At 36.9% G+C, this 11,862-nt stretch overlaps 1 protein-coding gene across 1 annotated transcript in view; it reads right to left on the minus strand.

The window, feature by feature from the left end:
• MAN1A1 (mannosidase alpha class 1A member 1) overlaps nucleotides 1-11,862 on the minus strand; it is a 105,709-nt gene that overhangs the window by 78,364 nt on the left and 15,483 nt on the right. Inside the window, exon 3 of the mRNA XM_017739648.1 lies at nucleotides 7,235-7,315. Within this exon, the coding sequence (XP_017595137.1) occupies nucleotides 7,235-7,315 (81 nt within the window). The remainder of the gene's footprint in view (nucleotides 1-7,234; nucleotides 7,316-11,862) is intronic.

The following is an 11,862-nucleotide window of genomic DNA, read 5'->3' on the forward strand; positions in this document are numbered from 1 at the left end:
GTGAAACTGCAGGAGTTAGTTGAAACCCAAATCCTCAGAAGAAACAAACAGCTCCCTCTCAGCTGCTTGAATTCTACTTAATAACATAGCTCATGAGCTCATGTCAAATATACCAGCTGTTACAATCACAATCTGGTATTTCTTAGGTCTCATTATCATCCATTCTCTTTTCTAGCAATTGACCATCAGCCTACAGTAGTGTGGAGGTGAGCAGGGATTTTAGCTAAAATTAATGTGATGAGCAGTGAACTTTTTGGTTATTTCCAACGTCAACATATGAATGCAAAAGCATGTCAAATAAGTTTACCATGAACCAAAGCAAATTTTTTTGTTGTTTGGAGAAAACTCCCCAAACAAACTCTTTTCAGTTACACAGAAAGGAAACCACTTTAAATGGTTATGTACAGGTTGGAGTTCTAAAATGATGTTTCTCAGACCAAAATCAGGGCTCTGACTCCTGGTTTCATAGTAGGCTTAGTTATGGCAGCTACAGCAGGCTGTCACCACAGCTTCTCAGTCCCCTGCTGCGGATATTCACCCTGATGACACACAAACAAAAGCAAAACATACCCACTGCTGGACTCCAGCAGACAGCAATTCACTGAAATAAGGCAAATTGCCACTATTCCCACTTTACATTAGCAGAGTAGCCTGAGGGCCCTTATTCTGAGGCACAAAAGCTGTTGGTGATGGCAGCTGATTGTGTGCCTGGTGGTGGTGTCTGATTGCGGTACAGGGCAGAGCCTCCATCAGGCTTCAGGTACTTAAGACCTGGGAAGCAGTTCCCTGTCAATGTACACCTGGTATCAGTAACTCCACAGCAGAGAGGGAAGAGAAGGAAATCGAGAAGCAACATCTTAATTAAGTGCAAGACTGGAAATCCACATCTCTGTTACTGTTCTTCCAATTTTCCTCAGAATTAAGTGTGGGGCCGGCTTGAGCAGCACAGTTGCACAGAGCAGCTGAGCAAGTAGCACTGGGAGAAAGGGGACAGAAGTATTAGGAATGAGAAAACTTTTGGAGTGAAGGGAACCTTTTTGAGAGAGATGGGTTTCATCAACAGTGACAATGTAATTGCACTGCAGGAACTTAAGAGACAGAAATAGAAGACTGAAGGGCAGTCTGCTTGCAACAGCAGAACAGTCTACATAAAAGAAAATCTTAGGAGTCAAGGTTATCTCCAGAATGTGAATCCATAGGGATTCTGCAGTACATTTTGATGCAGCTAGCACAGAAAGTGAACAGCATTAGATTTATTAAAGGTGGTGAAGAGACTGAAATAGTAATGGAGATTACAGACTGTGATAGGGGGAAACAGAGGAGATTTTAAATCCTTCTCTGTCCCTGAGTAGGCTGTTAAGTGCTACATTAGAGCGGATATAAACCTTGCTTTTATACACCGTAATGACAGCTTTCTGCAGAAACTCAGACTCTACAGGAGAAAGAATAGCTCTTAACTTAGTTTGACATACTACTGTCTAACAGGGGCCACATGCCCCAATTCAACACGCTGTTTTAAACAAAGGTTCACTTAGCTAACGTTTAAGTTTGGAAAGAGAATCAAGATGACCAACTGAAATACACTTAGAAAGAAACAGCCAGATGGTTAAATTGCTTGGAGATGATTTGGAGAATAAAAGGTGAGGTTCAGAGTCCAAAATTCTCAAATCAAAAGGCTCAGATGACTTCTTTCTTTTGGTATGGCTGTAAAGAAAGTAATTAAAAGTAAAAATACATTGAGTCCAAGCAAAGAATACAGAAACTGATAATGATTGACAAGTTAAATGAAAACTCTTAAGTCAGGCTAAATGTAGTTTTTGAAGAACAAGTTTAAAGTTTAAAAAAAAAAAAAAAAGAGAAACATGAGGCCTGGTAGAGAGCCAGGAAAAACAGTAAGATGTCTGTTTAAAAGAGCATAGTGCATGAACCAAAGCCACTGCCAAAAATATAAACTTGCCCCTGCATTTGGTCTTGAAGAGCCTAGGCACATTCCCATACAGGAACGCTCTTCAAAGAACAAGCCTAATGGACTGTTGCAATATTGAGGCTGGACTAGATGATCTCTTGAGGTTACTTACAAGTTGAATGGCTCCAGGATTCAATGAAATACTAAGTTAAAAAATCATAAATCTATAAAAATGAAAGAGAGCATAAAGATCATTTCAGAGCTGTACAGGAACTAAAACATGACACCACTGAAATACTGATGTATTGCTTCAAAGTGGCAGCAGATGGATGGTAGGTGGGAAACAGGACCCAAATCTGAAAACAGGGCTGCAGAAAACCACAGGCAATTGAAGTCTTCTAGTTTGTAGCACACAGGGAATTCTACTGCCAGTCTGTGAAGATGATTAAGGAGGAGTTAAGTGGCATTCACAGAGAAGTGATCAAGCTGATACAGTATGCCTGGTTTCAAACAGCATTAGAAATCAAGCTTCCAAGACATAAAAGGAAAAGTCCTCTTGTTAACTAGTGTCAAGTTAAGTGAGAGGAAGCAGGAGATAAAACAAGCGGTCAATTCTCACGCTGGTGAGCTAAGATCCCCAAGGCACATACACTGGAACTTAATCCCGATTTGCAGAAAAGGCCAATACCTTTGTATAGGTGACAAACTTCATTCTCCTACTATTCAAGACTGCTAAATAAGGGATTTTTTTTTTTTTTATAGTCATGGAATTTAAATATTCTCTCTGAAGGGGCACCTCTACAAGAGGGAGAGACAGAAAGAATAGCTACAGCTAAATTCTGCAGAATGTCTCAGCACTATATGAAGTCAGCAATTTTCTATGGTCAGCCTGGCAAAGGCAGTTCTAGATCAATAGCATCTGCATCATTATTTTATGCCTGCTTCTCATTAGTAAGACACCACAACAATCACTGAGGGATGGTGGTTTACACTGAGCAGTGATTAGGTCTGTCTGAAGTCAAGACAGGAAGCCAAGATCATCAAGTAAGGTTGAACAGTGGCACTGTGACTCTAACTCTAAATGGAGATGAAAACTAATTATGTCATAACCTTTTTCCCTTTATTAAAAATATTTCTAATTAACATCTGGTGGAGAGTAACAGATTAAACTCTAAATCCAACACTTACCATCATGAAAAACAGTTTGGGTTTTTGGTTTTGGAGTTTTTGGAGTTCATTTGTTTGGTTGGTTTGGTTTTGTTATTCCTTCACCCTGATCAAAATAAATTAGTGTTCCTTCAAACAGGTTATACTACCACAGTAAAAAAAGTCCAAGTCTATTTTATTCCTGCTTCATGCCATGGAGAAGAACGGCAATATGAGCATATTATGCAGGAAGAACAGCTGCTGCATCCAAAATATTTTAACTCTGGGGAAAAAAATAGTTACTTATCCCATTCAAAAACCAGAAAAACTTCAAAGGAATCTGGGAACTTACCAGCTGAATCTGAAACTCATGTGCTCCTTATTCACTTCAGAGTATTTTGGATTTACTTTTTTGCTACTCATGCAAACAGCAAATTAAAAACTCCTTCTATTTCTGCCTATGCAATGTATTCCCTGGCTGTGGAACCAACCTTCAAGTAATACAGTCTCCCCTTATTACTTAGCTTTAGCAGTGCCTTTAAGAACCAGTTATGAGTAAAGCAGAAGACCTGGAGAACATGCAAACCTGACTGGACTAAGAGCAGGGCCATACATTTACCATGAATTTCAGCACCAGTATCACAGCTATTCCCAGCAGTAAAAATTACAGTGCTCAGAACTAATCTGTGTAATCTCTATGAATTCCAAGAAAGATCTTAGTTGCTGTTAGAGGATTCAGTGTTGTCCTCCTCCAAAAGTTAACAAGTTATTTCCTTATATGACTACATTTGGAAGTGTAAATATCTGGGTCTGCAGAATAGAGGATCTTGTTGCATGCAATACTCCTGACCCTTGGTATACCAGAATTTAACATCAAACTAGTAAGTACAGCAAAACAGCTGTAAAACAAATTTCTCCCTTACATTTTATTTTTCATTTCAAAACAAAAAAATTACTTAGATGAGGAATCTTCTAAGACATGTCTAGTACTTAATCAAGGTTTAATTTGAACAAAATGATCAAGAAAGTTTGAAAAAAAACCCAAACCTGTCCCAGTCCTATGGGATAAATCTATCATATTCGTCTCCCAGAGATACTTTAATGCAAACAAAAAAAAATTCAATACTAGCACTGCTTTCAAGAAGGCAGGCTTATTTTTAATAATCATTTACAGCCACTTGATTTATGGAAAAAATACCAAGGAATGATATTCACATGCAATATTATTATTAGGGACTTAAAAATCCAAAAGAAACCAAAAAACAACCAACAACAAAAAAAAGAGCAGCACTTAAGCAGTTACTCCTCTTAAAATCAAGTTTTCTGGTATTTGTAGCTGTTTTACAAATGAAATTGATATTTGACTGAAACTTTCTGGCTTGGGTTTAGACAGTTACCAAAAAGGAAAAAAAAAAAAAAAAGCAAAAAAAAAAGCATATGACATTTCTAGCACTTTCAGGTATTTCACATTAATTCTAGTAAGGTAGAAACTGCAGGAATTTTAATAGAAAGCTTCTCATAGCTCTCTTTGCAAGTGAGCAGCACATATAGTTATCAAGAGGTAAGGTATTCAATTTTTTTCATTTTTAGAATGATTCACATTGGAGACTTTATCTAAATGAACTATTATGTGAGCAGGATGTTTTAGGAACTACTCAGTATGACAGCATATTCTTTAATCGTGATTAGTTAGACTTACAAATGATTATGGAACACACAATGTGTTGCAGCTTTGGATCATTACCCATGGAAATGTAATTCAGAAGTACAAACAATAATTATTTCCATCACTCCTTCTACTGAAACATAGCCTTCTTTAATTAGACTATTGATAAGTGAGCACAGCAAATATAAGATTTTTTTAATAGTTAACCTGATAAAGAATTAATTGAGCTTTTAAATAAGGAAGTTTAATCCTCCAAGCAGTGTGCATAAAGATTGTGCCACCTTTTTAGTAATACCCACTAATGTAATGGACTAACAGATTATTAAAGATATATTTTCTACAGTGGCAGCCAGCCTCTGGGGCCCTTAGCCCTTTCCACACCTCTCAGCAGCAGCAGGGAAAGTACAGACCCACATAACACAAGAAAACCTCATCCTGCTGCATCCCACTGTTTCCATAGGCAGAGGTTGGCTATTGCCTCAGCATATTGGATTTGGGAGACAAATCATGAAGTTTCCCTAAATCTGATTAAGGCAGAGCATGCTGAATTGCACTCCCTAAGCCACCGGGGCCATTGTTTAGGGACATGATTCTTGGAGAGCAGATGTCTAACAGAGAGTGTAAGAAGCAGTGGCAAGCATAGATGATGTCCTTCCTGGCTTGCAAGAGCTTGGCACCCTCCTTAATAATACACCTCTTCTCTGTGTGTAAGTGTCCATTTTACTTTCATTACTGAATACGTCAATTTTAGAATGGGCACTAGCATCCATTATCACCAATATTCCACTGCAAAGAGTTCCACTTAATCATCTGTTGTGTGGAACACTTTCTTTTGCTTCAGATGTCTCCTCATTTCATTTGTGCAAGAGTTTTACTGGAACATGAGTGGTGCTTTCAATCTAGCTGAAGAGATAGTGGTAAAACTGCCTCTCTGAGGATGAAGGAATGGTCGAGAAGCAATGACTCGGTGTTATTTAGGTGAAACTATACACGCTGATTGAAAGTGAGACTGCACATTAACAGACACAGGACATAAACCATCAACATACATATGGAATCACCAGCACTGATGACAAATGGTTCAGGCATTTGTTGGCAGACAAACTGCCACTTGATGTAAAGGCCCATGAGCATTCATCTACCAGCTCGCTGTCTGCCAAGAAATATCCTCTGCTTCTGTCAGAACTGGTTAATTAAAGTGTACCAATAGGTTATGCTGAAAAACTCCACACCTGTTCGCCAAGTAGATCTCCAGTGAAAAGAGATGAAATAAAAGTAAAACAACATTTAGCAAAGACCAAGAAGCCAGGTCCCAAGCACCTCTCTGTTTTTTTCATTACTGTTGTCCAATAGCATTTTCCTCCCCAAAAATTACAAGACAATTAAAATACTAAAACCTTTGTATTTTAAGACATTAATGTCTCTTCAATGCCATCTACACTTAGCACAGGACCATGGGAAATAAGCAGGTAAGTCTAGTTAAGACATAAAAGTGTCAGAGGAACATCATCTCCTTACAACTGCTTTGTCAGGTACATGACCCAACAGCACCTGCTAAGACAGCTTTAACATAATGAAAAATTTTAACAAAAATCATAATGCACAGCCATAGAATTTAAGTAATTTAAACTGACAGGTTCAAAACAGAGCTCTACCTAGTATTTGGGAAATTTATTTATGAAAAAAATTAATTTCCTTGGTTTGTGGAGTTTCCACCAGTAATTGCTTTGGATTTAAGGAATGATAAATTCAATTTACGGTTGAAGAGTATTAACTTGTGTAATCCTATAATAAAATACTACTATAATCTAGAAACAGAAACAAGAATTTAAACTAGTAAGATTAAAGACTTTTCAAGTACCAAGCTAAAACTTTAAAATATCGCAATGTGTGTAACTAAAAATGGTACCTGTGACTCTTTTGGCCTTCTCCAAAAATATTACAGAAGTAATTGCATTTAGACAAAGATCTAAGACAAGACTGCATCTTTGTTCTCTACAGAAAGCATGACAGGTAATAGAGATTAATGGGTTATTAATGCTTTAAAGACATTCACAAGTATAGGTTTACAGTTGTCTTTTCATTCTTAACATGTCTTTTCCATGTGAGTTGAAGGTTCAGGTAGACAAACAGAAGCAAGAGTTTAAACGAGTTCAAGGATATACTTGAAACACATCTGGGACGCAGGAAGCTGATGCACCAAATCTACCACTACCATACAGGAGGAACTCTATAATTCTATAATAACTCTAGCATGAAGCCCAGTAAGATGTACTGGGTGTGGTTCCAACTCCGGTAAAAAACCCCAAATATCATTTAACACTTAAATGAAATAATAGCTTTAGGACTTATACAAAGCAACAGAAGCAAGAAGACCCATTGGACTGGTCTCCGCTGTACAAGCCATTTTCAAAGTTTTAAGCAGGTTTAATTAGGATAAATAAAATTCTTAAACTTAAATTTAATGTCTTATCTAGATGACGATATGTCAGATAAACCATGTGGAAATATCTTACTTCCTCTCCTGAAAGATAGTACGCTGAAAGCAGTCCACCGACGAAACGAATGTTCACTTCAAATACGGAAATTTCAGCATTCTGTTGAAACAAACATAGATTTATTTCTATAGAGGTTTGTTTGGTTTGTTTTTATTTATATATATATACACACACACACATACAGGTATTAACGCACAACAGCTGTAAATAGCAAAGCACAGAAGAAGTTGGGAAGGCCAACATAAGAATTTAAAGCATTTCTTTCTCTTCCTCACTTTAATAAAATATCCTCTCCATTATCCTCACCCTGGTCAACTTTTCATCTCTTCTGTTTGGATACAGGGCTTTCTCTAAATCCACATATGTAAGTACTTTCTTGCAAATGATTTAGCATTTGCCCAAAAAGTGGTCTTGAATCACTACCTCCCCTCACGCAATCTCAGACAGATCAGAATTGATCAGAATGTCCTATCAAATGTTTTCTACTTCAGTCTAAATGCAGCTTATTGCAAAAAATAAGGTAACATTAGAATAAGTTAATTACTCATTCTGCTCATGACAAAAATGCAATCATTATGTGTATTCACAAGGAAGCAGATAATCTTTCACTATTACAGTGACAGCCCGTCCCAAGCTGGTGCAGATAAATCTTTTACCAATGATAAAGACTAGGTCCAGGTGGTATCTATCCCAAAACTCGAAGTACATTCTTCCCTGCCTTTTGAAATTCAGGCATAAATGAGGAATCTGAGTCTCACATGGTTTTGTTCTTTATTAAGTCAATTCCAATTTTACCCCAACACATAGCATTTAGTCCACTTGAGGCATTCAGTTAAAAAGCTGATCTAGTGAAGTTTCTTAATTTTTACATTTTTAGGTAATACTACCTTTTATATTTTTGTATTTCTGCAGAAAAATTGTAACAATCAGTGTCCCGAAATTTTGGGCACATACATAAGGAGTTTGACTTTCACATGTTCTGGGTTGCTCTTGCTTCTACTGAGTCACTTTTTCATTTTATATTTGCTGAAGTACACTACAGCTATATTTAATATAAATCAATGCATGGTGGAGTTGATGGATTTTCTTCTGAAAGACTTGCAGGCTTTTTTCATTCAGCCAGGTTTTGTGCTTTTCCAGCTAAAACATTCAGATGTCAGTTTACATAGGAGGGAAGAAGTTGCTCCCTGTTTTCTATGGATTTTGAATTGTAGTAAACTGGCTTTAGAGAAAAAACAAACAGACCAGCACTAGGCTACTTATTAGAAATACTACCTCATGCTTTTCAGTTTGCAAAGTGCTCTGATTAAGAAAAGGTATCTAGACACATTGCAGAATTGGTGCATTTTTTGTAAATTTTAAAGGTACAGGCTTCAAAACACTCTCAGACTTGCTACAGTGCTAGTTGGTTTACATTGAGGAATTTAACTTTTCTCCTTTAACATGTATTCGGCACTTCCCCCTCTAAAAAAGAGATTATTTTGCTCAGAATTACTCTGATCAATATCTAATTCATATAGTATATATGTGTGTGCCTGTATAGTTTTTTAACACATGTGAGCACAATTCAAAGGGGCTGACAAAGTAAAGCCATCACACACATCTGTCTCTTGAAAACTCAGATTGGCATCATGGGTTAAGACTGCAAAGTAATCTTGATGTCTTGCAGTATTCAGAACATAACACTTTCTCAAGTTTATTTTGAGTATTTTAGAAATCTGCAGTTTCTCCCTGTCACTGCTCTCCCCCACTGGTCCTCTTATTCTTTCTAAAAGAAACAACGAAGTTTAATTTCTGCAGCTTAATTTCTGTTTCCAAAGATTTCTTTTTTTTTTTCAGAATCTGATATTTCTCTTCCCAAGTGTTCAATCATTGTCTCACTGAATGCAGCTAATAAGGCAAATGGAAACAGGTATTTACCTCAACTTTAATATTGCTGTACATGCTTTTTTATTATGCCATGATCCACGTTAAACATGGGGAGGTGGATATAAAAACATTTAAATCCTCTAGAATGCTGAACTAACCAGAGGCTGCATCTGTTTGCCTGCTAAGCAGGCTACAGGTGCAGGAACGCTACAGTACCTGTATATTAAATACAGAAGTCTACCTTAAAATCCAACATATAAGACAACTAGTAGAGAACTGATTTGACTAAAGAAAGGCTGATCTGACCTGTTCCTGACTGAAGAAAGGATGATTAAGTGAGTGAAAGGGGCAGCTTCTCTTCCCTAGCTTGATTGAGCTAGCTATTCATAGGAAACTCCTATGAATAGTATGAGAATATGAATATGTGAACCTTCTTCAAAAGTTCTTTCCCTTTCATTCCTGAGCCTCAGCACATGTCCAGTACTTTTCTTTGATGTGGGAATGTTGAAGCCATAAAGAGGTAGGTGTCAGGTGAGGAAATGTGTTCATCAGATATCCCAGACACTTGTGTTTCCTTTGAGAACTGAATTAAATTACTTTTTGATTTTCAATTGCTCGAAGTAAATTGAGTGGCGTATGACTTGAATATTTCACCTCCAGAACCTCACATTTTGCCTTTCTGGATTTATATGACCACTTAACTCACAAAGCCATTGCTATCTTTCAAGAAGTGCAGAGGCTCTCTCAGGAAGGCTCAGTATGTGTGCACTGACATCTGCTTCTGGAAATCAGTTACAGACAAGAAGACTACTCGGAAGCAATGTGAGTAACAGTTTTACTGTTGAGCCACAAGGATTAATTGTAATACTGAACATGTGTTGAAGGGGTGATCGTTCAGGACATTTCTTGAAGGCAACCATTGTTCTAATGCTTTCAATTTCCCAACAGGTCACTTGAACCTCTTAACCTTCATTTGAAATCCTTGCCTCTTACCAAGATCTCAATGCAAGCCACCGAAGCAGACAAACACCGTGACAGACATTTCATTAATGGTAGATTTGAAAGCTGTATGGCTAATACATAGTTACTCTTAAACTTGTACCAGGTTAGTATTATTCTCAGCACACAAATAACAGTAATGGGCAAAACAAAGTTTTATAATTTTATGTAAAAAAACATCTCTATATGGGAAGTTTGTGTGAAGAAGTAGTCTGTTAAGAAAAATGAACTTGTCCTAAAAGTAGAAGATTTCTGCTACACCAACTTCACCCTTCTTTCTGTTCTGATTTTTAAAATTTGTGTATGACACATTGAAGATGCCACACCCTGATCATTACCCTCTTTTCATATTTTAAATCATCCACATACAGTTTGCACAAATAAGTCTGTATATTTCTACTCAGCAGTCAAATCCTAAGTAAGCAGAATTTTTTTATTTTGCTCTCTGTTCAAGCTGTACATAAATACCTTATGATCCATTTAACAGCACCAAAAAATACCAGAAAAACTTTCATCTGAACTTCCAAAAATGTCTACTTCGCCATCTGTAGAGGTGAGAATTATTATTTATTTCAAATTTACCCTTCTCCTTCAAATAGGCATTGTATCATTTACATAGCAAGTCTGAGAAGTGGTTGAATTAATTTCATTATATCTAATAGAAATCCTGTAAGGCAAAGTGACTGGATGTGTATATTTCAAAACAACTATGATGTTCCTTTTTTAAGGTACCAAGTGTAAAAGATGGCTCTGAACACCTGGATAAATACAATTTCTAATTTTATGATCTTTACTGTAGTACCTGAAATAGTACCCCAGTTAGTACCCCAAATGCTGTTTATGAGAATATCTGAAACACCTTTATTAGTACACATCTGTGCTAACATCTAAACATCAGTTTGATCTGATATTTGCAGGCCTCCCTTTTAGAAATAATTCCGAAAGTCTGTAGATACTTGGAAAAGCGTTATGTGTATTGGGAACAACATGTTTTTGTTTTAATTCCAGGGCTTTTATGTTAATTGCTGAATGTGAGTAATTAGGTCTTTCACTTTATATTTATTCAGTAATTTATCATTCACTATTTGAACCATAAATGGAATAGTCCAAGTACTATACAAGATTCAGAGGAATTGTGACTTCTGCTCACTGTACTTGTGAAAAAATAGAAAACAAAAAGCAACATATTAATCCAATATGTGGCGCAAGAGAAAAGCTGTGACAGGTTTCAGGAATTTCATCTGGTTTCCTTGATTAGCTTCTAAAGATGAAATTAAAGACATACAACATCCTTTACATTGCTGGCTAGACACATAACACCAAAGTAATGTTAAAATTGCTTTTTAAGCAGTACTAAAACCATAGCTCAGAAACACTCAAGATGCTAGAGAACATTGCAGATATACTGGAAAACCTATTACCCTAACGCCTTTTAAAGAAAGGGAGAGTGACAATGCCTTAGCAAGACCCATCTTCAAAAAGCAACAAATATAACCAAATAGGGAGGGGGCAGGCAGAATAAAGAATAAATATAAGACTTATATGAGTTAGCCTGTATCACTCTGCATTTCTATTTTATTTACAAACCTATGACAGGGCCAATCTGATCTCAGCTGCATCTCACCACTCGACTTCCCTCAACCTTCCATAAACCGGAGGATTAAGACTACAACTGGTAAACTACTGCAGCTTCAAACAGCTGTTATTGAATTTAATATTGAAAGCACTGTTCAGACAAGAAACTACAGTCAGCACAGCTCTCCTGGAGGCCTTTCCCT

This window comes from Corvus brachyrhynchos, unplaced genomic scaffold (genome assembly GCF_000691975.1).
Source record: "Corvus brachyrhynchos isolate BGI_N302 unplaced genomic scaffold, ASM69197v1 scaffold14, whole genome shotgun sequence".
NCBI lineage: Eukaryota > Metazoa > Chordata > Aves > Passeriformes > Corvidae > Corvus > Corvus brachyrhynchos.